Below are 26,419 nucleotides of genomic sequence, written 5' to 3' on the forward strand. Positions count from 1 at the left end.
TTGGTCCGTGCCTTTCATAGGGCTCATCCTGATCGCCCTGGTGGTTCTTGTGAGGGTTCGGTGCCCCCTCCTTAAGGGGGGGGTACTGTTGTGAATTTGGTTTTGGGCTCCCCCGGTGGTCACTGGTGGTACTGGACTTGTCCTCACTTCTCTGTTCACCTGTTTCCTCCAGGATATGGGAGTTTCCTATTTAACCTTGCTGCTCAGTCATTGCCTTGCCGGTCATCAATGTAACCAGAGCCTTCTGTTGCATGTTCCTGCTCCTAGTCTTCTGATCAGCTAAGTTGGACTTTTGTCCTGAGTTCTAATTTTGCATTTTTGTTCCAGTTCACAGTTATTGTATATTGCTGTAGCTGGAAGCTCTTGTGAGCTGAAATTACCACTCCAGTCTCATGAGTTGAGACTTGAGTTTAAAGTAATTTCAGGATGGTTTTGTAAATAGGGTTTTCAGCTGACCGTGAAGTTCCCTTTCTTATTTTCCTACTATCTAGTAAGTGGACCTCGCTTTGCTGAACCTGCCTTCATACTACGTATGTCTATTCCCTCTGAACTCACCGTCAATACATGTGGGGGGCTTCTGTCACCTTTTTGGGGGAATTTCTACTTGAGGTAAGCCAGGCCTGTTTTTCCTCTGCCAGGGTTAGTTAGTCCTCCGGCTGGCGCTGGGCGTCTAGGGCTACGTAGGCACGCTACCCGGCCACTGTTAGTTGTGCGGTAGGTTTAGCTCACGGTCAGCTCTAGCTTCCATCATCCAAGAGCTAGTCCTGATTTATGCGTTTCTGTTGTTCTCTGGTCATTGAGAACCATGACACCTATTCTAAGTATCAATAATCTAAACCTCAAGGCACCTCAGTAAAATTGATTACAGGCTGTTAATAGCCAACAGCTGCATTCACAATGAGGAGTAGAAGATAAAGAAATATTAGATCCTTTTCACTCCTCCAATATTCTCAGTGTTCTGTCCATTATAAACAAGAACTCACTACAGTCTATGGGCATGCTCACATGTCCAGCTTTCTTATAGATAAATTGACGCTATCCGTGTGGCATCATAATGCTGTTGCTGTCCACTTTTCACTGTCTAATAGGTAGAAGTTGGAAAATGTTGATCTTTTTCAATCCAAAATGTATCCATAAAAGGGACAGATGTGATTTCTCATTGCAGTTCTTGAAGAGAAACATCTTATGAGCCAAATTTCCTACATGAACCAGACACCTAAATAAACTCTAGAAGAAAAGCTATAATAGCTGATGGCGTCACAAAATGTCAACTGAAGGAAACTAAGTTTTAAAAAGCACTCCTCTTAATATATTGCCATCATATTATACGGCACTGTGTGATTACAGTTGATCGTTTTTCCCTCCCAGTTAATAATTTTCTTTTCTATTAGGTCTATGACATCGTCAGTAAAAACAGACTAGCTGAATCCTTCTAAGCTCTGTGTAGAAACAGGAAGCCGATCTTCCCTGCATAAGTCATTAGAACTACAATTCTACATCACGTGATATAGAGCTAATGGATAAGAGAAGGATTAGCTGGGTAGAAAAGCAAAATGAGCAATTGTAAGGACCGTGATATACAATATGATTGCAATATACTGTATTAAGAGGAAAACAACTTTCAATAAAGTTTCCTGAATTAATGAGATTCCATGCTGTCAACATAGCATTTTTTGGTCCCATCCAGACATTATGTAGGTTTGCTACTGTTTTACAAATTGCCTTTCTTGCATCAATGAAGTAACTAGGATGGGTGCTTTATGTACCTGGTTTAAATGCATGGAGCAATTCAATTCCCCTGTTACACCCTTGCAAATTTGCTGTCCTGGAAGGAGGCGTTGATGCCTCTTGCCCACAACCTGCAGTGGCACACACACAACAGTTGGCAACCACGTCCAGTCCTGCGTTCAGTTGTCCCGTGTCAGCATATGTCTGTTCACAAATTGTTAGTTAGGGCATATACAGGGGTTGGACAAAATAATGGAAACACCTGGAAACATCAACAACAGTTAGTTTAACCCCTTAACGACCGCCGATACGCCTTTTAACGGCGGCCGCTAAGGGTACTTAAACCACAGCGCCGTTAATTAACGGCGCTGTGGAAAAAGTGAATAGCGCCCCCCAGAGTCAGATTTTCTCTGGGGTCTCGGTTGCCGAGGGTAGCCAAGACCCCAGAGAACATGATTTGGGGGGTTTTTACTGACACCCGAGTTGCGATCGCCGGTAATTAACCGTTTACCGGCGGTCGCAAAACCCCCCCCAAAAAAACGATTTGCCATTTAATTTCTCTGTCCTCCGATGTGATCGCACATCGGAGGACAGAGAAATGGGGTCCCCAATAGCCCCCAATACTCACCTATCTCCCCCGGTGCTCCGCGTGGCTCCCGATGGGCGCCGCCATCTTTTTCCGGAGAAAAAATGGCGGGCGCATGCGCGGTGCGCCCGCCACCCAGCAGATCTTTGGGGTCTCGGCTGCCGGGGGTAGCTGAGACCCCAAAGAACATGATCGAGGTCGGCTTTTACAGACCCCTGTTTTGCGATCGCCGGTAATTAACGGTTTACCGGTGACTGCAAAAAAACAAAAAAAAGCGATGTCATTCTCTGTCCTCTGATGTGATAGCACATCAGAGGACAGAGAATTAGGGGGATTCGGGGACCCTGTTATACTTACCGGTGTCCCTGGGTCCTCCTGCTTCTTCTGCTGGCCGCCAGCTTCTTGCTCAGGTAAGAAAATGGCAGGCGCATGCGCAGTGCGCCTGACATGATCTGCCAGCCGGCAGAGGAGGATTCTGCAACTTGCTTTATTTTGGTCACTGTGAGATCCTATCACAGTGATCAAAATAAAAAAAATAGTAAATAACCCCCCTTTTATCACCCCCTTAGTAAGGAAAAAATAATAAAATTAAAAAAAATGTATGAATTTCTAATTAGGGTTAGGATTAGGGGTAGGGGTAGGGTTAGGATATGTGCACACGTAGAATGGTTCTCTGTGGATTTTTCCGCAGCGGATTTATCGCGGATGTACCGCGGGTTTTTGTGCAGATTTCCCTGCGGTTTAACACCTGTGGTTTTCTATTATGGAGCAGGTGTAAAACCGCTGCGGAATCCGCAGAAAGAATTGACATGCTGCGGAATGTAAACCGCTGCGTTTCCGCGTGTTTTTTTCCGCAGCATGGGCACAGCGTTATGTTTCCCATAGGTTTACATTGTACTGTAAACTCATTGGAAACTGCTGCGGATCCGCAGCTGCGGAAACGCTGCAGATCCGCAGCAAAATTTGCAACGTGTGCACATAGCCTTAGGGTTAGGGATAGGGCTTGGGATAGGGTTAGAGCTAGGGTTTGGGCTAAAGTTAGGGTTAGGGCTAGGGTTGGGGCTAAAGTTAGGGTTAGAGTTGGGATTAGGGTTTGGATTAGGGTTGGCATTAGGGTTACATTTGGGATTAGGGTTAGGGTTGAGATTAGGATTATGGATCGGGTTGGGATTAGGGTTAGGGGTGTGTTGGGGTTAGGGTTGGAGTTAGAATTGGGGGGTTTCCACTGTTTAGGTACATCAGGGGGTCTCTAAACGCCACAGCCAATTTTGCGCTCAAAAAGTCAAATGGTGCTCCCTCCCTTCTGAGCTCTGCTGTGCACCCAAACAGTGGTTTACCCCCACATATGGGGCATCAGCGTACTCAGGATAAATTGGACAACAACTTTTGGGGTCCAATTTCTCCTGTTACCCTTGTGAAAATAAAAACTTGGGGGCTAAAAATCTATTTTCACAAGCTATTTTCACGACTCTGCATTATAAACTTCTGTGAAGCACTTGGGCATTCAAAGTTCTCACAACACATCTAGATAAGTTCCTTGGGGGGTCTAGTTTCCAAAATGAGGTCACTTGTGGGGGGTTTCTACTGTTTAGGTACATCAGGAGCTCTGCAAATGTAACATGACACCCGCAGACCATCCCATCAAAGTCTGCATTCCAAGCGGCGCTCCTTCCCTTCCGAGCCCTGATGGGTACCCAAACAGTGCCCCCCCCCCCACATATGGGGTATCGGCGTACTCAGGACAAACTGGTCAACAGATTTTGGGGTCCAATGTCTCCTGTTACCCTTGAGAAAATAAAAAATTGCAGGCTAAAAAATCATTTTTGAGGGGAAAAAAATGATTTTTTTTATTTTCACGGCTTTACGTTATAAACTTCCGTGAAGCACTTGGGGGTTTAAAGTGCTCACCACACATCTAGTTAAGTTCCTTATAGGGTCTAGTTTCCAAAATGGTGTCAATTGTGGAGCGTTTCCACTGTTTAGGCACATTAGGGGCTCTCTAAACGTGACATGGCATCCGATCTCAATTCTAGCCAATTCTGCATTGAAAAAGTCAAACGGCGCTCCTTCTCTTCCAAGCTCTGCGGTGCACCCAAACAGTGGTTTATCCCCACATATAGGGTATCGACATATTCAGGAGAAATTGCCAAACAAAATGTATGGTTAAATTTCTGTTTTTACATTTGTGAAAATAAAAAAATATGGTTCTGAATTAAAATGTTTGCAAAAAAAGTTAAATGTTCATTTTTTCCTTCCACATTGTTTCAGTTCCTGTGAAGCACGTAAAGGGTTAATAAACTTATTGAATGTGGTTTTGAGCACCTTGAGGGGTGCAGTTTTTAGAATGGTGTCACACTTGGTTATTTTCTATCATATAGACCCCTCAAAATGACTTCAAATGTGATGTGGTCCCTAAAAACAAATGGTGTTGTAAAAATGAGAAATTGCTGGTCAACTTTTAACCCTTATAACTCCCTAACTAAAAAAAAGTTTTGTTTCCAAAATTGTGCTGTTGTAAAGTAGACATGTGGGAAATGTTATTTATTAACTATTTTGTGTGACATATCTCTGATTTAAGGGCATAAAAATACAAAGTTTGAAAATTGCAAAATTATAAAAATTTTCGCCATATTTTCATTTCTTTCATAAATAATCGCAAGTAATATCGAAGAAATGTTACCACTAATATGAAGTACAATATGTCACGAAAAAACAATCTCAGAATCAGCGGGATCCGTTAAAGTGTTCCAGAGTTATAACCTCATAAAGTGACAGTGGTCAGAATTGTAAAAATTGGCCCGGTCATTAAGTACCAAATTGGCTCTGTCACTAAGGGGTTAATATGGTGTAGGTCCACCTTTTGCGATGATTACAGCCACCATTCTCCGAGGTATGGATTCATACAAGGTGTGAATTGTTTCCAAAGGAATTTTAACCCATTATGCAGTTAAAACACCCTCCAGCTCTTTGAGGGATGATGGCGGCGGAAATCAACATCGAAGGCCTCTTTCACACTAGCATCGTGCACTGCACGTCGCTATGCGTCATTTGGTTGAAAAAACGCATCCTGCAAAAGTGTTTGCAGGATGCGTTTTTTCACCATTGATTTGCATTAGCGTCGCATTGCGACGCTTTGCCACACGTCGCAACCGTCATGCGACGGTTGCGCCGTGTTGTGGCAGACCGTCGGCTGAAAAAAATGTTACATGTAAAGTTTTTTGCTGCCGACGAACTGCCATTTCCGACCGCACATGCGTGGCCGGAACTCCGCCCCCACCTCCCCGCACCTCACAATGGGGCGGCAGATGCGATGGAAAAATGCATCCGCTGCCCCCGTTGTGCGGCGCATTCACTGCTAGCGTCGGTACGTCGGCCCGACACACTGCGACAGGCCGAGTACGACGCTAGTGTGAAAGTAGCCTAACTTGAATCTCTAAAATCGACCATAAATGCTCAATAATGAGGTCTGGGGATTGTGGGGGCCAGATGAAATGCTCAGCTTCATTAGAATGTTCCTCATGCCATGCTTTAACGATTCTAGCTGTATGAATTGGTGCATTATCATCCTGAAAGATGGCGTTCCCCTCCGGGAACAGTGCTTGAACCATTGGATGCACTTGGTCGCCCAAAATGCCTAAATCTCGTCTGTTAATTCTTCCATGAAGGGATATCATTGGCCCAGTGGATCTCCACGAAATAGCACCCCAGATCATCACAGAACCTCCACCATGTTTTACGGTTGGGAGAAGGCAGTCTGGATGGAATGCTTCTTTCGGCTGTCTCCAAACGTACACTTGGCCGGAGGTCGGAAATGGGGTAAACGATGATTCGTCTGAGAATATCACATGTTTCCACTGCTCGAGGGACCAATTCTGGAGGTTTCTACACTACTCTAAACGCTTGGAAACATTTGTCATTGAGAGCAGCGGTTTTCTAATTGCAGCTCTTCCGTGGAATCCAGATTTGTGCAGCTCCCAACAAACAGTTTTCGTGGAAAGGATCACTGACAAAGGACACCCCTATATTCTTGTAGATTGTGAGCCTTCGCGGGCAGGGTCCTCTCTCCTCCTGTACCAGTTATGACTTGTATTGTTTAAGATTATTGTACTTGTTTTTATTATGTATACCCCTCCTCACTTGTAAAGCGCCATGGAATAAATGGCGCTATAACAATAAATAATAATAATAATAATAATAATAATAATAATAATAATATTCCTTAGTATTCTCCAAGAGGCCATATCAAAATGTTTTGTATTGGGTTTTTTGTGCACTTTGTTCTTAGCTGGACAATCTCATAATTTAAACCACAAATTCTTTCCCATTAGCAGCAGACTTGTCTCTCCTCTCCTGTCTCACAATCGGTTCAATTACCCTCTAAGGCTATGTTTCTATGATGAGTATTTGATGAGATTTTGATGCTATAGATTTCCTGCAGAATTTCTTTCTTCAACTTGCCAGATTGAAAATAATGCAATAAAAACATGTAAAAAACACTCAAGGCAACTACGAAACAAAACCCAGTTTTGCACTTGCTTCTTTTTGGATAAAATGTTTTAATTAAAATTACTTTGTTTTGTAAACTTCCTGTTTGCTGCAAGCTTTGGTAATGCTTTATTGATGTGTGCATGTGGATTATATGCATTTTTTTGCTGCTGAAGTGTAATAAAAACACATATGAATTTTTTTTATATGCGAATATTTGGCATCTCATTAGTGTATGGGAAAATCCTGCAAAAACACACATAATTCGCAAGATTTTAAAAATTCAGCACTCCTCAAGTTTTGTAGTATTAAAAAAAAGTAAACAAGTCCAAGAACCGTAAAGGATACAGCTTCCAGAATATAATTTTATAATTTAATTCATTAATCAAGTGAAAAAAATATTCAAACTTTGCAAAAGGTTGAAGTGAACACTTTCTATAAGAACCAATGCGTTTCAAACGTTACAACGTTCTTAGTCCTGGTTCGAAATGCAACGGTTTTTAGGAATGGTATTCAGAAAGTGAAATCTGTTCCCCTGTACTTCACATTCTCCCCTACTCCAGTGCTGAATCTCTGGTGCCACCCATGGTATCGGTTATTGTCTGCAGCACAGACTTCACATCGACAATGCTGCAGACAATTAGTGAGCTCAGCAGCTTATGATGTCAACTCAAGCAGAGTCACTGAGCTAAGTTACTGGCTGCAGTTCTGTCATAGATGTAATGATGAGGTTGGTAAGGATTTACAGCACTATTACATGGCAATATTTTGCATTAGTATTTAACAGACCCGAGGAGTGGATCCAAAACGCAGAAGAGGTGAAAGTCATTCAGTTATTTTTCTGTTTGTTACTGTCTGTCTTTTAGCTGAAAAATACTGATGTAAAATACTAGCCATAATACTCAGTGTGAAGGAGGCGAGGAAGCTGCTTGTAATCCTGCTGTAATAGAAGTCCTTATTCCAAGGATAAGTGCACACTTGCTTGTCTTCTCTGCTCCATGATATTCAGCAGAGCAGGAGCAACACCTGGGGCAAAACTGTGGGTGGCAGATGTCCGACCCTATAACTGACATGCCATGGACCCCGACTCCGAAACAAAATGAATCACACAGACACACACAAAATACACTGTGCATTATTAGGTGTCAAACGTTCCCAATTTTATTTACATTCACATGACCCCAACAATGGAACAACGCCTGACTCGCGAAGAGTCACCCTCCAGCACTGAGAGGGAAAAAACCCCTGTGGTGGAAACCTCTAGGAAACCATGGCTGGAAGATCGCCCTTCCCTTGAGCTTAGAGAGTTAATGTTGATATAACAGATGTAACAAGTTTTAATATTTGTACATTTTACCAGATTTACAGAGAACGACATAACTACTATAAAAGTGATAAACCAGATGTGGGAGAGATCTGGCAGAGATATGTCACCACACTGGTTGTTAGACCTAATTTAGTTGATCTGATTGCCCATATGGATGAACCAATTCTTCCTTACAGATCCAGGTCCACCTCTCATAAATTTAGACCTTTTGGTTACAGGGATTGATCATAATGGATAACCCCTAATAGGAGAAATACCCCCTCCCCCTTCTCCCATCCCAATTTATTACCCATTAGTCATTGATGCTTCCATGAACTCCTAAAGGAGAGCAGCTCTTTGTAGAGGGTAACAGAAGGGGATCCTGTGCTGAGGACCCTTCACATGCCTTGGAGGTGTCTAAAGCAGACAACCCCATTTCCCTGCTACAACCTTCAAATTTCACCAAGGTCGGCACATTACATGGGGTGGTCAAACTCACGTCCTCAGGCGCATCGGTAATGGCACTGATCGTGGCAGCTCGGCCTTCTATTACGGAATCTTCTTTATCACACCTGTTTATGACCTCATAACAGTTGTCATGGTTACTGCAGGGGCTATTACTGATGCAGGACCCAAGTATTAACCCTTTCATCATTGGTAATTCACTTCATTATAGAGGCAAATAACTGCCCTTGTTATCCAGCAGGCGCCTATCATTATGGCTTCCCTTAGGCACATAAGAAATGCATATTAAACGTGCAAGTGTTTCAGGAGTATTTTGCACATTTTAAATCCAGAGATTGGATTTATAGTGAGCACTTTATACAGAAGAAAAAAAGGAAATTAATTGTAAAATAATATTCTAGGGAATTCCATTTCAAGCATTTTCCTAATGTACAGTTCGCATAATTACATAGGTTGAAAAAAGACCTAGGTTGAACTTGATGGTCTTATCTTCAGTTATATATTTTATATTGCTAGATTTTAACTCAATGTCATATTTTGTTAAAAAAAGAAAAAATCCAGACCTTTTTTAAATGTTATAGTAATGGCCATTACTTGCTCCTCTGGTCAGCATTCCAGTCTGATTGCTCTTAATGTAAAAAAACCCTTTCCTATTTAGCTGCCATAATTCTTTCCTCCATGTGTAAGGCTGGTTTCACATTTGCAGATGGAGGTGTTGCGTACGTTCTCCATGAAACTCCGCCCACCGCCAAACCTCCTCCGGTCAGCTCCACATACGTCGGCATGCATACCCTATCTTTACCATTAGGCATGCCGGCCATGCTGATTTATGCGGATGCCTCCGCATGCATCGTTTTGACGGTGCGGCGACGGCAACAAAATGCAATTCTTTGTGTTCGGCGCAGGTTGCCACACCGTTAAAATGATGTATATGGAAGCATCCGCATACATCGGCATGGCCTGCGTACCAAATGGTAAAGATGGGATACGCATGCTGACATAGGCGGAGCCGACCGGAGGAGGTGAGACGGTGGGCGGAGCTTCACAAAGGATGTACGCAGCTCTCCACAGAACCTCCATCTGCAAATGTGAAACCAGCCTTCCAAACAAGCTCAGACTGGCCCAAAGGGTATGAGGGGAATCCCCAGTGGGTCCTTGTGCAGATCTGGCCCCCAATCCCACTGTATGGGCAGTACTTGGCATAATTCACTTGATTTACTCTGTACAGAAAAAAATCAGCATCTCATCATTCATTAACCAAACTGCCCAGTTTATTATATAGAGATATATTACACTACCATCATTCACAAATTTACCTATTTGTATACGGGTGAAAAATAAGCCCCCCCAATGTTACTGGTGGGCCCTTGTCACCCCAGTCCGACACTGCTTGTCACATTGCTTGCGCCTCCTATTGAATCAGGAGCATCTGGCCGTAATGTATTTAGTCTTGATGAATGGACGTATGAGTCAGTGATCAAAAAGAAAGACATTCAGTCCATTTTGGAACAGGGACCAGGATCACACTCCCAGTTCAAATCAATGGGTCTGTAAATAAAATGGACGACCCGCTATGCCATCGGTGGGCGATCACATGTATGTGACAGCTGACACCCTGAAGCAGTGCCCACGTTCGGCACAGGCATTTGACCCCTCTGATACAGCTGTCAGTAGTGACAGCAGCATAGAGGAGCATCGCACAGGGACGGGGCTCCCTGCACGCTTCCATCAGGTCAACGCGATACGATTGCGTTGGCCTGATGGTCTCCATTGAGATCCCTGGCTCCAAGATGGCCGTGTGGTTCTTCCTGATGACTTCTGGGAGCAGGCATCGGCATGCTAATTTCCCTGCCTATCAGATCAGTGATCTGACACTATATAGTGATATCCTGGAATGGGACAATGTAAAAAAGCTTAAAAAAATGTAAAATGTTTTTTTAAAAAAAACCCTAAATAAAGAAAAAAAAATTGTTTCCAATAAATACATTTATTAATGTAAATAAAAAAACAAGTACACATTTTGTATCTCAGTGTTCGTAACATCCCTCTCTAAAAATGTCCCACTAGTTATTCCCTTCAATGAACACAGTATAAAAAAGAAAAGAGAACAGGCAAAAAACCAATGCTTTATCATACCGGCGATCAAAAAGACGGATGTAAATAAAAATCCTTAGTTCTTAGTTCTGCCCAAGTAAAATGATCAAATCCACTAGAAGAACTGACGTTGAAGGATGATGGCTTCCTCTGCCCCTTCCAATTTACTGGTTACATGGTTATTACTGACATGTACCAAGCAAGCTGGACTGGGCAGGGGGAAGTCTTCCTGTGCAGTTCGAAGGTTCCCAAACCTGCCCCCATGTGTCACATCCGGGGGATTTACAAAATAAGTGAAGAGCAGATTTACCTCCTCACTATAAATGCGCTTAAAACCAGACATTACATTTTCAAATTTGAGGTCAATGTAAACTTTCACAATCCTTTCTGTCAGCTCTAAAACTGATGACTAGGTGATATGAAAATGTTCTTCTCTCCAAACCTAAGGTTTGTGTCATCTGGAAATCTGCACAGATGCGTTGACAGTTGGAAATTGTAGTAAAAGGAACTTGACAGCTGCTGCATCCAGTTTCTGATACGTGCTGCCCACGAATATGATCTCAGACAGGTGTTGGTCTTTTTAAAACGCTGCAGCGTTTTTTTTCAGACTTGCTTTAAAAGCCACCGTTGACCAGGCCGAGCTGTCTACCAAGGTGTTGGCAGTAAATGCTGGGAACCCACCAGTCACACTAGTCCTACTTTACAGCCCAGCTTGTTCCCGAGGCTTTTAGCATAGTCACAGGCAGGTCCCCGAGGGCTTCCAGTCACCTGGATTGACAGGTCTTTCCTTTTATGCATACATAGGCAGTCACTAGCAGTGGGTAGGAAGAAGCCACCAGGGACCTGCCTTTCCGAGTTACAAATGCAGCCTGGTCCAAGCAGCTTTAAAACTCTGATCCCAGCCATACATACTTTATTCATACATCCACGGGCAGCATGTGTCAGGCATTGGCTGGATCAGCCATCTGGATCACTTAAAATTCCACTTCTGGAATTGCCACGTGGAAAAGTAGAAGAAAATGTTAGATACATTATATGACAAAGATGAATATTCACTCTAAACATGGTATTCGGGGGATCAGTATCCTAGATCAGCTCCACAAACTACAGCTATATTGTCTTCACCAAACCACTAATCCTGGCACATCAAAATGGCATTCAAGGAGGTTCATAACCTCTATGCTAGGAGAAGGAAATATCTCTACGTAAATAACCCCAATCCTGACCAGACTTCTCTCTTACAAATTAGATAGCAACATAATCCAGCAAGGTTTTGAGGAAATAAAATGAACATACAAGAGCCACATCCTAGGTCAGAGCTTAATGGTCATTGGCCTAAATATGGGTGAGGGGTGTAATGATGGCTCTGTAGCTTCACAGGAAGAAGGACACTCAAGGATCAGAGGAAATAATCAAGATTTGTCATTCATTGGTTTTAGGGTGATGTTTTTCACCGGATTCAAATGAAAAATACTAATTAATGCAAATAGAAACACTAGGCAGAAAATGAGCCTCATCCTACATAATGGTCTGTAAAGTGTTACCGTCATCTTTATGTGGGCTTTTGATTTACAATATAAATAATTAAGCTACTATATCTTGCCAGAACAATCTGCTTCTTTCTCTACACAGATTAAACCCCGAATACCAGAACTGATAGTAAAAATTCTCTAGAGTGAAGACACTCTCCCATTACTGTTACTCCACATCCCTGGTTGCTATGGATACAATTCGGAGTCCATTTTGGTGGAGTTGGTATAAAATAGTCTGACTTAAAACTATTAGGGCTCGTTCACACTTTGCGGATTCTTCTGCGGATTTTTCCGCTGCGGAATTGGAAAATCTGCATTGCAAAACCGCTGCGGTTTTCACTGCGGATTTTCCTGCGGATTCTTCTGCGGATTCCTCTGCGGGTTTTCAACTGCACTTTCCTATTGGTGCATGTTGAAAACCACTGCGGAATCCGCAGAAAGAAGTGACATGCTCCTTCTTTTTTTCCGCAGCAATTCCGCGCGTTTTTTTGCGGGATTTTCCGCAATGTGGGCACAGCGGTTTTTGTTTTCCATAGGGTAACATTGTACTGTACCCTGCATGGAAAAATGCTGCGGATCCGCAGCGTCAAATCTGCTGCGGATCCGCAGCAAAAACCACAAAGTGTGAACATAGCCTTAATTGGGTTTAGTATTTCAATGCAGGATGTGCTGAACATCTTTTAAGATCCATGGATCTGTGCTTATAATTGAGATGAATCTGTACAGGAGGAGCTTTACTGAGCAAGTACAGAGAAAAGCACGGATAAGGAATGCCTGCAACCCTGCACTGGTCTCAAGACCTGCTAATGAGAACAGGATTAAGGCAAGTGCTTCTGTAGCTTTACAATAGATCAGATTTCAGGTCATCAATGAAGGAGGATCTGATGGAGGTGATGCGATTTCTCAGGAATTCGTACACTGTACAAATGTTGTTCAGTACATTTTTGTTAAACTGTTATTTTTTCCCCACTTAGCGCCATGTATGAGGGAGCCGGAGGTTTGGCTTACCAACTCCACAGCCCTGATCGCAACCATCAAACTTTCCCATTACTGAGATAAGAGCAGGAAGTTGCAATCAAATAATCGGTAAGACAAAACCTCTGACTCCATCATACATGGCTCATGTTTAAGGAAGGTTTACTGTAGTAAAATAGCGTCTGGCTTTTAAATACCATTGATACAGGAATCAAGCTATTTAGATATGGTATGGCTATTAAAATACAACACTTCAGCACAATAGTTGTGAATATTCAATACATTATGTAGTGTGGGACGACTGTGCATAAATGTTAAAAAATTCATAGAAGAAAAATTTACTGAGATCCATCAGATGAGATGTCAGGTCATATATGAAAGACGATCTAATTAGTTTAAGCAGTTCTTGAGATGAGTGCAGGTCTGCTGGCATTCCTCATCCTTGCCTTGTTCCTCTCTATGTACTTGCTCACTAATAAAGCTCCTCCTTTCAAGAGCCGCGCAAGTTCATCTCCACTAAGAGCAGAGATCATTAGATCAGGAATAGACATTTATTGGACATTGTAGAACTTTCCCAAATCTATATGCAGATATTCGGCACATTCTGCATTGAACTACTGTACCCAATTTATTACATATTTTAGCAGTCTGACCTTTTTTATACAGACTCCACCAAAATAAAGTCCAACTCCACAGCCCTGGCTGCTATGAATAAAATACTATCGAAGTAATGGATAAGTCTGTTTTCCTTCTAGTAGGATGTAGCGAGGCAATAATGGTGTTCTCAAATGAGATGGCAGCATGACGGTGATTTAACTTTGCTAAAAGAATCCTTTTAAAAAACGTAACTCCTTTTATATTCATTTTATGCAGGATAAGAAAGCCATAGATATTTAAGCAAATGCCTCTGTCATAAAAGCTTTATCTGACTGGGCTCACCTACCTCTTGATTTGATCAAGTAAAACTTGATCAGACGTCTCTTGGCCCATCTTATCATGACTTGGATAATGTCCTCGATGTCCTGGGCTTGGAAAGCAGCCTCCATTGCCGCCTGGTGAGTCTGGTGCTTGGTTTTTAAAGATTATTAATTTCTTAGATCCAAGAATGCAGCCTAAGTTTTCCTCTGGAGTAATATGGCAAGAAGTCCCTAAACCCAATGTAAATAAAATAAAATGAAATGTAATTGAGGCATAGTTTAACCAATTTCACCAAAAAACGCAACCCCTGGTTTGTCGGATTCTCATTCTAGAAACTAAACAGCGCTTACTTATCTGTCAAACTTTTGGTTCAGTTTGTAACTATGATAGTCTGCAGATCTCAAACAATTCTCCTTATAAAACTGCTAATTTAATGAAGGGTAGAGGCCATCCACATTACTTGGTTCATGTTCCTCTAATGACTTCTCCCTACAATTCAGTTTCTGTGCTGCACTTTGGACAAGCTGTAATCTTTCAATTCAGAAGACAACACAAATTGATAGTAAATAACATGCAAGATTGTGAGCTCTACACTTGGCGTTCTCTAATACTATATTCGAGTCACCGTGCCTGTAGGTCTTGCGGCTATTCAACAGCCACAACACATGCAGGGATAGTATTAAAGGACACCAAGGATACTTTGTCAGCACACAACTGCACTCTGTTAACACATTATCTGAGCAAGCTCGCTCATCACTACTCGCCATATTATTACCTTGCCAGAGCTAAACTGTCTCCACTTCAGATTCCAAGTCGAGGTTGGTGTTTTCTGACAAAATCAGCAATGTATCACTGGACGTAGAAATTGCTTCCACTGATGCATCGCCTATGATGATGCACTCGATGTCCCCTCGGTTCTCCACCACAATGTAGTGATCTTCTCCTTCAATGACTATTAATTCAGTCTCAAAATTATCCATTTCATCGTTGTCCACAACAATCTCTTGAGAATGTTCAGGCACGTAGCCTTCTCCCCATGGAAAGTGAAGGTAGTTGAGGACTAAGTTTACTGGACTCCTGGTGGTGGGGTCTTCAGTGAACAGGGCGTGAAATAATTGTTGAGCGCTGACAGAAAATTTGGTCCAGCGTCCTGGAGGTGAAATGTAGCTTTCAAAACGTTGCCAGTGGATAAAGTCTTGGAAGAGAGGATCATCTTCTATTGCTCTTTCCCATGGAAAATATCCAGTAAAACAGACGAAAAGCAGTACGCCAAAGGCCCAGGTGTCAATGGTGGGGCTTAGGACTAGAGCTTCATGGCGTCTCAACTGACAAAGCTCTGGGGACATGAAGGGAATCAAGGGTGACATTGATGGTACGAGGGTACCGATGGCTTGTGTTAAACCGAAATCACTTAGTTTAACATGAAAGCAGTCTTTGTCCATGAGTAATACATTGTCTGGTTTAATGTCTCTATGCACCAGTGCTTGATCGTGCATGTATTCCAATGCTTTGGTCAACTGTAGCGCACAACGCTTCACTATTGCTTCTGGAATTCCAACCTGGAAAAGTAAAGGAAACCATTCAATATCTGTTCACTTAAAATATGTATGATCTTAAATTACCACTTATTTTTTCTCCAATGTTTTCTTTTAATGTCACCACCATAAATAATGTTCCCTGTGTGTAGTAAAATGCTTATAGGGGCAGTGAAGAGGAACAGGTAGTCTCAACACGAGCATTTGATAACTGGCATAGAGCTGGTGGGTGCCGATCCTGCTGGAGCACACAAGCAAATGGAGGAAGGAAATGTTTCTGGCACAGACCAGGTAAAATCAAAGTTTAACTGAACATGGCATGACGAAATGTACAATTGGTGGAGAAAGGTGGCAGTTGATGGATCTAGGTCTTTATTCAACCTACTTAACTATGGCTAAAATAAAAACAACCTGACGCGTCTCTGGCACGACAGTTCACCTTTTGACAATGTCTCAACTGACAAAGCTGAGATTGTGATTGTCATGTTAGTTTTATTTTAGCCATGTTCAAATAAACCTTTTTGATTTTTACCTGTTCGGTGTACCAGAAACTTCTCTGCTTCCTTTTTTTGTATTTAATTGTTGACTTTATAATATAGTTTCTGGCACCACTGGTCCCTCACCTTTTCCATCTTGTGACTACAGATCTGTCCAATAGAGTTGGTGATCATTAGTAGAGTTAAGCAAATTTGTTATGGTCCCTGCTTATTCAGCAAGCTATAGCGCTTACCCAATAAGCTGCAGAGGGAACCTGGATACATGGAGCACGCCGGCAGTGCCGCATCTGTATGTCAGGGCTGTCATTGTCGCAACACAAGCATGGAGAGCTCAGCAAACAGGTGATATAAAGAAAAACCTTAATGGGTACTTAAATCTAGGATATCAATTTCTAATCTGACTTTCTAGTCTACATAAAACCACTAAAACTAATGTGCCAAAAGGGGGCAAGTAAGGAGTTTTTGCAGAGACCAGTGAGCCACAGGTTGGTTAACACTTTACTAGTGTTACATCAGTTTTTAAATATTTAATTGTGGTAAAAACTTCCAGAGTTGTATCTACTGTGTTTTTTCGGACTATAAGAGGCCCCTTTTTTCCCCCAAAATATGTTGAGGAAAATGGGGAGCGATGTCTTAGTCTGAATGAGGGATCGGCGGGTCACAGGAGGCAGGAGCTGGCTGCTGCACTAACTCCTGTACCCGCTGCTGAAGAGAAATGAATATTTACTGCTTTCCACACAGATGGGAGTGGAGAGCAGTGAATATTAAATTCTTTACTAGCCGCATCCACTGGCTTCATGCAGCTGCTGGAGGACCATGTGTGCCCGCTATGATAGAGAATGAATATTCACTGCTCTTCTTGCCCATGGGACTGTAGACCAGTGAATATTCCCTTTGGTAGCGGGCACATGTGATCACCTGGCAGCTGAGGTGACTGCCTGCTATTAAAGGAGATTAATATTCACTGCTCTACACGCCTATAGTCTTGGTGTGGGGAGTAGTGAATATTCTGGCAGCTGTCCTCTGCTTCTAGGCAGCGCATGGCATCACTGCCATGAGCTGCTTAAAATCATAAATTAGCTGCTGGTATCGAATATGACACTGCTATGAAGCACAGGGACAATAAGTATATATATTTTTTTAATGTTTTTCTGATGGGGGGGGGGGCATTCATACCTGGATTGGGGAGATAAATATACAAGGGTAGGGGATATGAGAAAACATTGAAACAAAATATGGTAAGTTCTGTACTAATTTCCTCCTCTAAAACCTGTGTGCGTTTTTATAGTCTGAAAAATACGATAGTTAAATATTAAATAGTGATGAGTAGGGTTGAGCGACTTTTATTTTTATAGGATCGGGTCGGGTTTCACGTAACCCGACTTTCTCAAAAGTCGGGTCGAGTGAAATCGGTCGATCCTATAAAAAAGTCGGGGTCGGGGTTGGCCGAAACGCGAAACCCAATGCAGTGCAATGGGATACTATGGTTCCCAGGGTCTGAAGGAGAGGAAACTCTCCTTCAGGCCCTGGGATCCATATTTAAGTGTAAAATAAAGAATTAAAATAAAAAATATTGATATACTCACCCTCTGACAAGCCCTGGTAGTAATCGGCATCTTCCGTTCCTAAGAATGAGCGCGTTCAGGGCCTTAGATGACGTCACGGCTTTGTGATTGGTCGCGGCGGCCCACGTGACCGCTCAGCGACCAATCACAAGCCGTGACGTAATTCTCAGGTCCTTAAATTCCTCATTCTAGGAATTTAGTACATGAGAATTACGTCACGGCTTGTGATTGGTCGCTGAGCGGTCACGTGGGCCGCCGCGACCAATCACAAAGCCGTGACGTCATCTAAGGCCCTGAACGCGCTTATTCTTAAGAAGGAAGGCTGCCGGAAAGAAGCCGAGGGTGAGTATATTCCAATTAGGTATATACTCGCCCTCGTACGTGCCCTGCTTCTTTCCGGCAGCCTTCCTTCTTAAGAATGAGCGCGTTCAGGGCCTTAGATGACGTCACGGCTTTGTGATTGGTCGCGGCGGCCCACGTGACCGCTCAGCGACCAATCACAAGCCGTGACGTAATTCTCATGTACTAAATTCCTAGAATGAGGAATTTAAGGACCTGAGAATTACGTCACGGCTTTGTGATTGGTCGCTGAGCGGTCACGTGGGCTGCCGCGACCAATCACAAAGCCGTGACGTCCTCTAAGGCCCTGAACGCGCTCATTCTTAGGAAGGGAAGATGCCGATTACTACCAGGGCTCGTCAGAGGGTGAGTATATCAATATTTTTTATTTTAATTCTTTATTTTACACTTAAATGTGGATTCCGATACCGATTTTCGATATCGCAAACATATCGGAACTCGGTATTGGAATTCCGATACCAGATTCAGAAGATCGCCGACCTCATGGCCGATCCCACACAGGGGTCGGGTCGGGTTTCATGAAACCCGACTTTGCCAAAAGTCGGCGACTTCTGAAAATGGTCGACCCGTTTCGCTCAACCCTAGTGATGAGTAAATATTCTCATTGCTCGTGACTTCTCGAGCATGCTCGGGTGTCCTCTGAATATTTTTTAGTGCTCGGAGATTGTTTTTCTTGCCATAGCTGAATGATTTACAACTGTTAGCCAGCCTGAGTACATGTGGGGGTTGCCTGGTTGCTAGGGAATCCCCACATGTAATCAAGCAGGCTGAAATGTAAATCATTCAGCTGCTGCAACAAAAACTAAATCACCGAGCACTAAAAAAACTCTGAGGACGCCCGAGCATGCTCGAGAATTCTCAAGTAACGAGTATATTCGCTCATCACCAATATTAAACATTTAGTGATTCCGAAATACTTACACCGGGTTCAATTAGCGAGTGAAGTGTTCCTGCAGGGGCCAAATCCTGGGTCAGGACGTAGAAGTTAACCGAGTCCACGAAGATGGGGTGGGTGGAGATGATTCCTTCGTGAGTTGATAGGTGGATGGACACACACAGCTCATGGAGGAAATATTCATACTTCGTCTGTGTCTTCTTCATCAGCTTAAGGGCCACATTGTTTCCTTAATTAAAAGAGCAAAATTAATTAATATATCAAAGGAAATACTTTGTGGAAAATGAATATTACTCTACAGTTTTGTCTTTAACCCCTCAAGAGATCAGGTAATTTATTGCTCCATGATGGATGGATCGGATTTGAACGATTGCAACTTATTTCTTTCCCTTTTGGCTCATTGGTATCCCTGCAGTATTATCACTTCCTGATGGGTTGCTATTATAGATAATCAAATATGCAATCTAGAAAAGTGTAACCATTTTATTCCACACCACAAATGCTGCCAAAAATAATGCAAAAATTAAATGAAGTCCTCTTACCGCTCTATGGACTATATGGATATGGTTCTGAGAGCCAGAACAAAAATATTTTTTTAAAAGGGATTATGTGGTCTATAATAAGTCTACAGTTGCTGTGACTGTAGACTGTGCGCTGCAAGAAATTGACTGTCCCCACTGGGAATGGCTGCCAAGTATGTGGTAATCATATTCCATGGCAGAATCAATGTAGTGGGCATGGCCTTGTGCGACACCGCATCTCCTAGACTGGTTCTGGCCAGGAATATGCATATTTGACTGTGGAGACACTGGCAAATCCTCGCAGCTTATAGTGTGTGTACTGGAAGCTGGCTCGGATTGGCCCATAGGATAGCAGGGGAATCCCCCAGCGGGACCCTGTGCATATCTGGGCCCCCCAATCCCACTGTATGGGCATTATTGCCATAATTCACTTGATTCACTCTGGATAGAAAAGAACAGCATCTCATCATTCATTAACCACACTGCCCAGTTTATTATATAGAGATGGAGGTAAATTTGTGGACGAGGGAAGTAATATTTGTATAGAGGTGAAAAGTGGGTCACCTCAAAGTCAATATTACTGGTGGGCCCTTGGCACCCCAGTCCGACACTGACTGGAAGGTTTCATATGTCGCAGTCTGTGACTGTAGACTTGCCATTCTAGACTGGACAACCACTTTTATCCCCTTCATGACATTGACTGTTCATGTACTGCACACGTCGTGTCTCTCCCTGTCTCGCACTGTGCCCACAACTTAACTTGCACCATGTCCGCTGTTTTGGCCCTCAAAAAATAAGCCCTCACCCAGCCCGAAGACACGAAAAATGGAGACACTAAAGGTACCGTCACACTAAACGATATCGCTAGCGATCTGTGACGTGTCAGCGTCCTGGATAGCGATATCGTTGAGTATGACAGGCAGCAGCGATCAGGATCCTGCTGTGATATCGTTGGTCGTTGCTTAAAGTCCAGAACTTTATTTGGTCGTCAGATCGCCGTGTATCGTTGTTTGACAGCAAAAGCAACAATGCCAGCGATGTTTTACAATGGTAACCAGGGTAAATATCGGGTTACTAAGCGAAGGGCCGCGCTTAGTAACCCGATGTTTACCCTGGTTACCATGGTAAATGTAAAAAAAAAAACCAAACAGTACATATTCACCTTCTGCTGTCTGTCACACGTCCCCCGCCGTCCGCTTCCTGCAGTGACTGTGAGTGCCGGCCGTAAAGTAAAAGCAGAGCACAGCGGTGACATCACCGCTCTGCTGTTAGGGCCGGCACTCAGTCAGTGCAGGAAGCGGACTCCGGGGGACGCGAATGTGAGTATGTACGGTTTGTTTTTTTACATTTTACACTGGTAACCAGGGTAAACATCGGGTTACTAAGCGCGGCCCTGCGCTTAGCAACCCGATGTTTACCCTGGTTACCCGGGGACCTCGGCATCGTTGGTCGCTGGAGAGCGGTCTGTGTGACAGCTCTCCAGCGACCAAACAGCGACGCTGCAGCGATCGGCATCGTTGTCTGTATCGCTGCAGCGTCGCTTAGTGTGAAGGTACCTTAAGGGTGTCGGAAAACGGCACAATGTAGGTTTATTTGTTAAGCAAATAAACATGTCTGGTATCTAAGTGGTGAAAAAAAAACTTCCAAAAGTAAAAAATATATATATATATATATATATATATATATATATATATATATATATATATATATATATATATATATATATATATATATATATATATATATATATATATATATATAATATATATATAGCCATTTTCTGATACCCGTAGCGTCTCTATTTTAAGGGATTCCGGGCTGGGTGAGGACTTATTTTTTGTGTGCCAAGCTGATGCCTTTAATGATACCATTTTGGTGCAGATTTGATCATTTGATCGTCCGTTATTGCATATTAATGCAATGTTGTGGTGACCAAAATACGAACTCTACACCGTTTACCGATTGGATTAATTCTGAATGCGGCGATGACAAATGTGGTTTTTTTTTTCATTATTTTAATTTGAATGTGGGGGGTGATTTGAACATTTATTTATTTATTTATTTATTTATTTTCAATTGCTTTAACCTCTTAATCACCAGGGGTATTTTTTTTTTTTTTGCATTTTCTTTTTTTGCTCCCCTTCTTGCAAGAGCCATTACTTTTATTTTTCGGTCAACATAGCCATGTGAGGGCTTGTTTTAAGCTGGATAAGTTGTACTTCTGAACGACACCATTGGTTTTAACATATTGTGTACTGAAGGAAATAAAAAAAAAAAAAAAAAAAAAATTCAAGTACAATAGAAATGCAAAAAAGTGCAATCCCACAGTTTTTTTTTTTTTTTTTACAATGATCACTAAATGCTAAAACAGACCTGCCATTATGATTCTCCAGGTCATCACTAGTTCGTTGACACCAAACATGTCTAGTTTTTTTTTCAGTTTATGAACTCGTAATGACCTGGTGAATCATAACTGCAGGTCAGTTTTGGCATTTCATGAACATAATTAAAAAGAAATTGCTTTTTTTTTTTCTTCACTAATTTCACCGCACTTGGAATTTTTTCCTGTTTTGAATGACACCGTTGGTTTTAACATATTGTGTACTGGAAAAAGTGCAACTCGTCACACACAAAAAATGAGCCTTCTCATGGCTATATTGACCAAAAAACGAAAAAGTTATGGCTCTGGAAAGAAGGGGAGGATTAGAAAAAACATGCAAAAATGAAAATAACTCCAGGGCTTAAGAGCTTAAAGCAAGTGAAAAGTGAGAATTTTTAAAAAATAAAAATTCAAATCACCCCCATACTTGTCCCATTCAAATAAAACCATTAGGGTCCCTTTCCACTTGCGAGATAAAAAACGGTCCGTAATCTGGACCGAAAAAACGGATGGAACGTATGCGATTGTCATGCGAGTGTCATGCGAGTGCCATGCGATTTTTTAATCGCACCATCCGTATGACATCAGTATGACATCCGTATTGCTGTCCGATTTTTACGCACCAGTGTCCTTTGAAAAGCCGGCAATTCAGCGCCATGTACAGTAAAATCACACTGACAGGTTAGAATAGAGTAGATATATACACATAGAATAGGTATATATACATATATATATGTCAGTGAGACACCTATATATGTATATTTATATTTAATGCAGCGCTAGATAGCTTAAAAGCCTCTAATTCAATTGCCGGCTTTTTCCTTCGCCTGCACAAACCCGACAGGATATGAGACATGGTTTACATACAGTAAACCTTCTCATACCCCCATTTTTTTTGCATATTCCACACTACTAATGTTAATAGTGTGTATGTGCAAAATTTGGCCGCTGTAGCTGCTGAAATAAAGGGTTAAATGGCGGAAAAAATTGGCGTGGGCTCCCGCGCAATTTTCTCCGCCAGAGTGGTAAAGCCAGTGACTGAGGGCAGATATTAATAGCCAGGAGAGGGTCCATGGTTATTGGCCCCCCCGTGGCTAAAAACATCTGCCCCCAGCCACCCCAGAAAAGGCACATCTGGAAGATGCGCCTATTCTGGCACTTGGCCACTCTCTTCCCACTCCCTGTAGCGGTGGGATATGGGGTAATGAAGGGTTAATGCCACCTTGCTATTGGAAGGTGACATTAAGCCAGATTAATAATGGAGAGGCGTCAATTATGACACCTATCCATTATTAATCCAATTGTTGGAAAGGGTTTAAAAAACACACACACACACATGATTAAAAAGTATTTTAATGAAATAAACACAGCGATTGTTGTAATAATTTATTGTTCTCGCAATCCATCAGGAACACCCTCGCTTGGAAAAAATAATAAACGCACAAGATACATGCCCTCAGCTGAACCGTCACGTCCCACGATGTAATCCATCTGAAGGGGTTAACTAATATTACAGGCAGGAGCCCTGCAAATGCAGCTGTGCTCCGTGCTTGTAATTCCCCAGCGAATGAATGAAATGTAGGTCATTGACCTACATTTCCTTCAGTCGCGGTGAGGCGCCCTCTGCTGGATGTTCTCATGAACTGCAGCCTGGGAACTTTTTCCCACGCTCCAGGTCATATGAGGACATCCACCAGGGGGCGCATCACCGCGACTGAAGGAAATGTAGGTCAATGACCTACATTTCATTCATTCGCTGGGGAATTACAAGCACGGAGCACAGCTGCATTTGCAGGGCTCCTGCCTGTAATATTAGTTAACCCCTTCAGATGGATTACTTCGTGGGACGTGACGGTTCAGCTGAGGGTATGTATCTTGTGCGTTTATTATTTTTTCCAAGCGAGGGTGTTCCTGATGGATTGCGAGATCAATAAATTATTACAACAACCGCTGTGTTTATTTCATTAAAATACTTTTAAATCGTGTGTGTGTGTTTTTTAACCCTTTCCAACAATTGGATTAATAATGGATAGGTGTCATAATTGACGCCTCTCCATTATTAATCTGGCTTAATGTCACCTTCCAATAGCAAGGTGGCATTAACCCTTCATTACCCCATATCCCACCGCTACAGGGAGTGGGAAGAGAGTGGCCAAGTGCCAGAATAGGCGCATCTTCCAGATGTGCCTTTTCTGGGGTGGCTGGGGGCAGATGTTTTTAGCCACGGGGGGGCCAATAACCATGGACCCTCTCCTGGCTATTAATATCTGCCCTCAGTCACTGGCTTTACCACTCTGGCGGAGAAAATTGCGCGGGAGCCCACGCCAATTTTTTCCGCAATTTAACCCTTTAATTTAACAGCTAGAGCCCCCAAATTGTGCACACAGACACTTGTTACATTAGTGAAGAGGAATATGTAATAAAAAAAGGGATATGAGATGGTTTACTGTATGTAAACCATGTCTCATATCATGTCGGGTTTGTGAAGGAGAAGGAAAAAGCCGGCAATTGAATTAGAGGCTTTTAAGCTATCTAGCGCTGCATTAAATATAAATATACATATATAGGTGTCTCACTGACATATATATATGTATATATACCTATTCTATGTGTATATATCTACTCTATTCTAACCTGTCAGTGTGATTTTACTGTACACCGCGCTGAATTACCGGCTTTTCAAAGGACACTGGTGCGTAATAATCGGACAGAACTCGCATGGTGCGAGTGCTGTGCGATTTTTTTCTCGCACCCATTGACTTGCATTGGCGAGTCTCGTCCGAGAATCGCAGCAATACGCAGCATGCTGCGATTTTTTTCTCAGCCGATCCAGATTTTTCTCAGTCCGATTTCGGCTGAGAAAAAAATCGCAAATGAAAAGCCACCTATTAAATAACATTGGTCCGAGTGCAATCCGATTTTTTATCGGATTGCACGCGTCCGTTTTCCTCGCAAGTGGAAAGGGACCCTTAAAAAAATACACAATTGGTATTGTTGCATTCAGAATCACCCGATCAATATATGATAAAAATGAATCCAATCGATAAACGGCGTAGCAAAAGAAAAGTCAAAAAGCCAGTTTTTTGTTTTTTTTTTTGTCACCACAACATTGCATTAATATGCTTTAATAGACGATCAAAAGATCGTATCCACACCAAAATGGCATCATTAAAAACATCAGCTCGGCACTCAAGCCCTCCACCAGCCCCAGATCATGGGAAAAAAATGCTATTGGTCTCTGAAACAAAATGCTGCGGTGTGAAGGGGTTAAGTGGCTTTCTTTTTTCTTGTGCTAAAGTAGTAAAATGTGAGAATTTATGTAATTTATAAAATGTTAAAAAAATGGATCTTTTGTATCACTGGTTACATGATCCATACTGTAAAACTCAAACCCATGCACTGTATGGTATGAAGGAAAACAAAATTATTGGATTTTCAATGGCAAAAGTAGAAACTAACCTTTTGTCCTATAAATTGATTCCCCCACAATCCACCCAAGGAAAGATGCTACAGGTGGATTCAGAATAAAGTTGAATATAAAATGTACAATAGAAACAAGTTAACCAAAAAATACACAATGTAAGACTAAATCTACCCCATTGCAGTACGGCAATAATTATTTGTGCAATACATGAATAGCAGAAAATGTCAGTTTAGACAGTTTTTTTTAAGTATTGGATGCTTTGCTGTGGAGGTTTGTGCACCTGCTATGTTTATTAATTTATTTACTTTTTCACAAAGCAAACTTTGGTAGTTATATGAACCCCGACATGCTGCCAAGACCAATACAACTTATCCATAAACAACCCAGCTTTCATACAGCTATATTGCCCAAAAATAACACTGACTTCTGAAATTACCATGAACGAAGAAAAAAAATAGCTTTGTCCAAAAGCCACCATTCTTAAGGGGTTGGAAGAGTCTCAGGTGTTGGGGTGCTACTGCATAGAATTATATTTTTAACACTCTTAATCATGGTTTTGATTTTTTGTTTTCTGTTGTTTTTACATAGACAAACCTTTTTAACTTGGGGTAAACCTAATGAAAATGATCTGGTGATGTGAGGACATGAATTGGTGACGTCTGACACATCTAAGAGCGCTAATCACAACTAATAACCGACCTTTAGACTACATGGGTCAGGGAAGACTTTTATGGTTTTCATGTTAAATAGTTTCAGAAGTTAAAAATCCCATATGACTAATTCACCCTTGTAATGTTTGGCCTTACCTGTCTTCTTCTCGGTAGCCATGACCACTTTGCCATAGGTTCCGCTGCCCAGTGTCTTCAAAAACTGGTAGTCCTCCTCTTTGGTGTGGGTGACCATCGTAGATTATGACGAAATGAAAATTCAGTTGGTTTTCCTCAAGTAGATTTTGATCTGACGTATGATGAGCTGCAATCTCACAAGTAATGAAGCTGCTTCCCTAGGTGTTGAGTGCAAAGACCTTGTAGTGCAGATCCACATCACGAATGACTGCAATGACCCATCAGTCTTATATGGACACCATGGCCATGAGATTGAGGTTCCTCCTCCTTCCATAGACAATGGCATAACTGACCGTCTAGTCATATGG

At 42.2% G+C, this 26,419-nt stretch overlaps 2 protein-coding genes across 2 annotated transcripts in view; one reads left to right on the forward strand and one right to left on the reverse strand.

The window, feature by feature from the left end:
• The window catches only part of EVA1A (eva-1 homolog A, regulator of programmed cell death), a 519,112-nt gene that overhangs the window by 204,484 nt on the left and 288,209 nt on the right, over positions 1-26,419 (forward strand). The window lies entirely within an intron of this gene.
• On the reverse strand, positions 14,875-26,169 carry LOC143809009 (serine/threonine-protein kinase SBK1-like). Its single transcript, XM_077292189.1, has 3 exons — positions 26,073-26,169; positions 18,968-19,170; positions 14,875-15,648 (listed from the first exon to the last, which is right to left on the reverse strand). The coding sequence occupies exons 1-3, from the start codon at positions 26,167-26,169 to the stop codon at positions 14,875-14,877; spliced, it is 1,074 nt and encodes a 357-aa protein (XP_077148304.1).

Source organism: Ranitomeya variabilis, chromosome 2 (genome assembly GCF_051348905.1).
Source record: "Ranitomeya variabilis isolate aRanVar5 chromosome 2, aRanVar5.hap1, whole genome shotgun sequence".
NCBI classification, from domain to species: Eukaryota; Metazoa; Chordata; class Amphibia; order Anura; family Dendrobatidae; genus Ranitomeya; species Ranitomeya variabilis.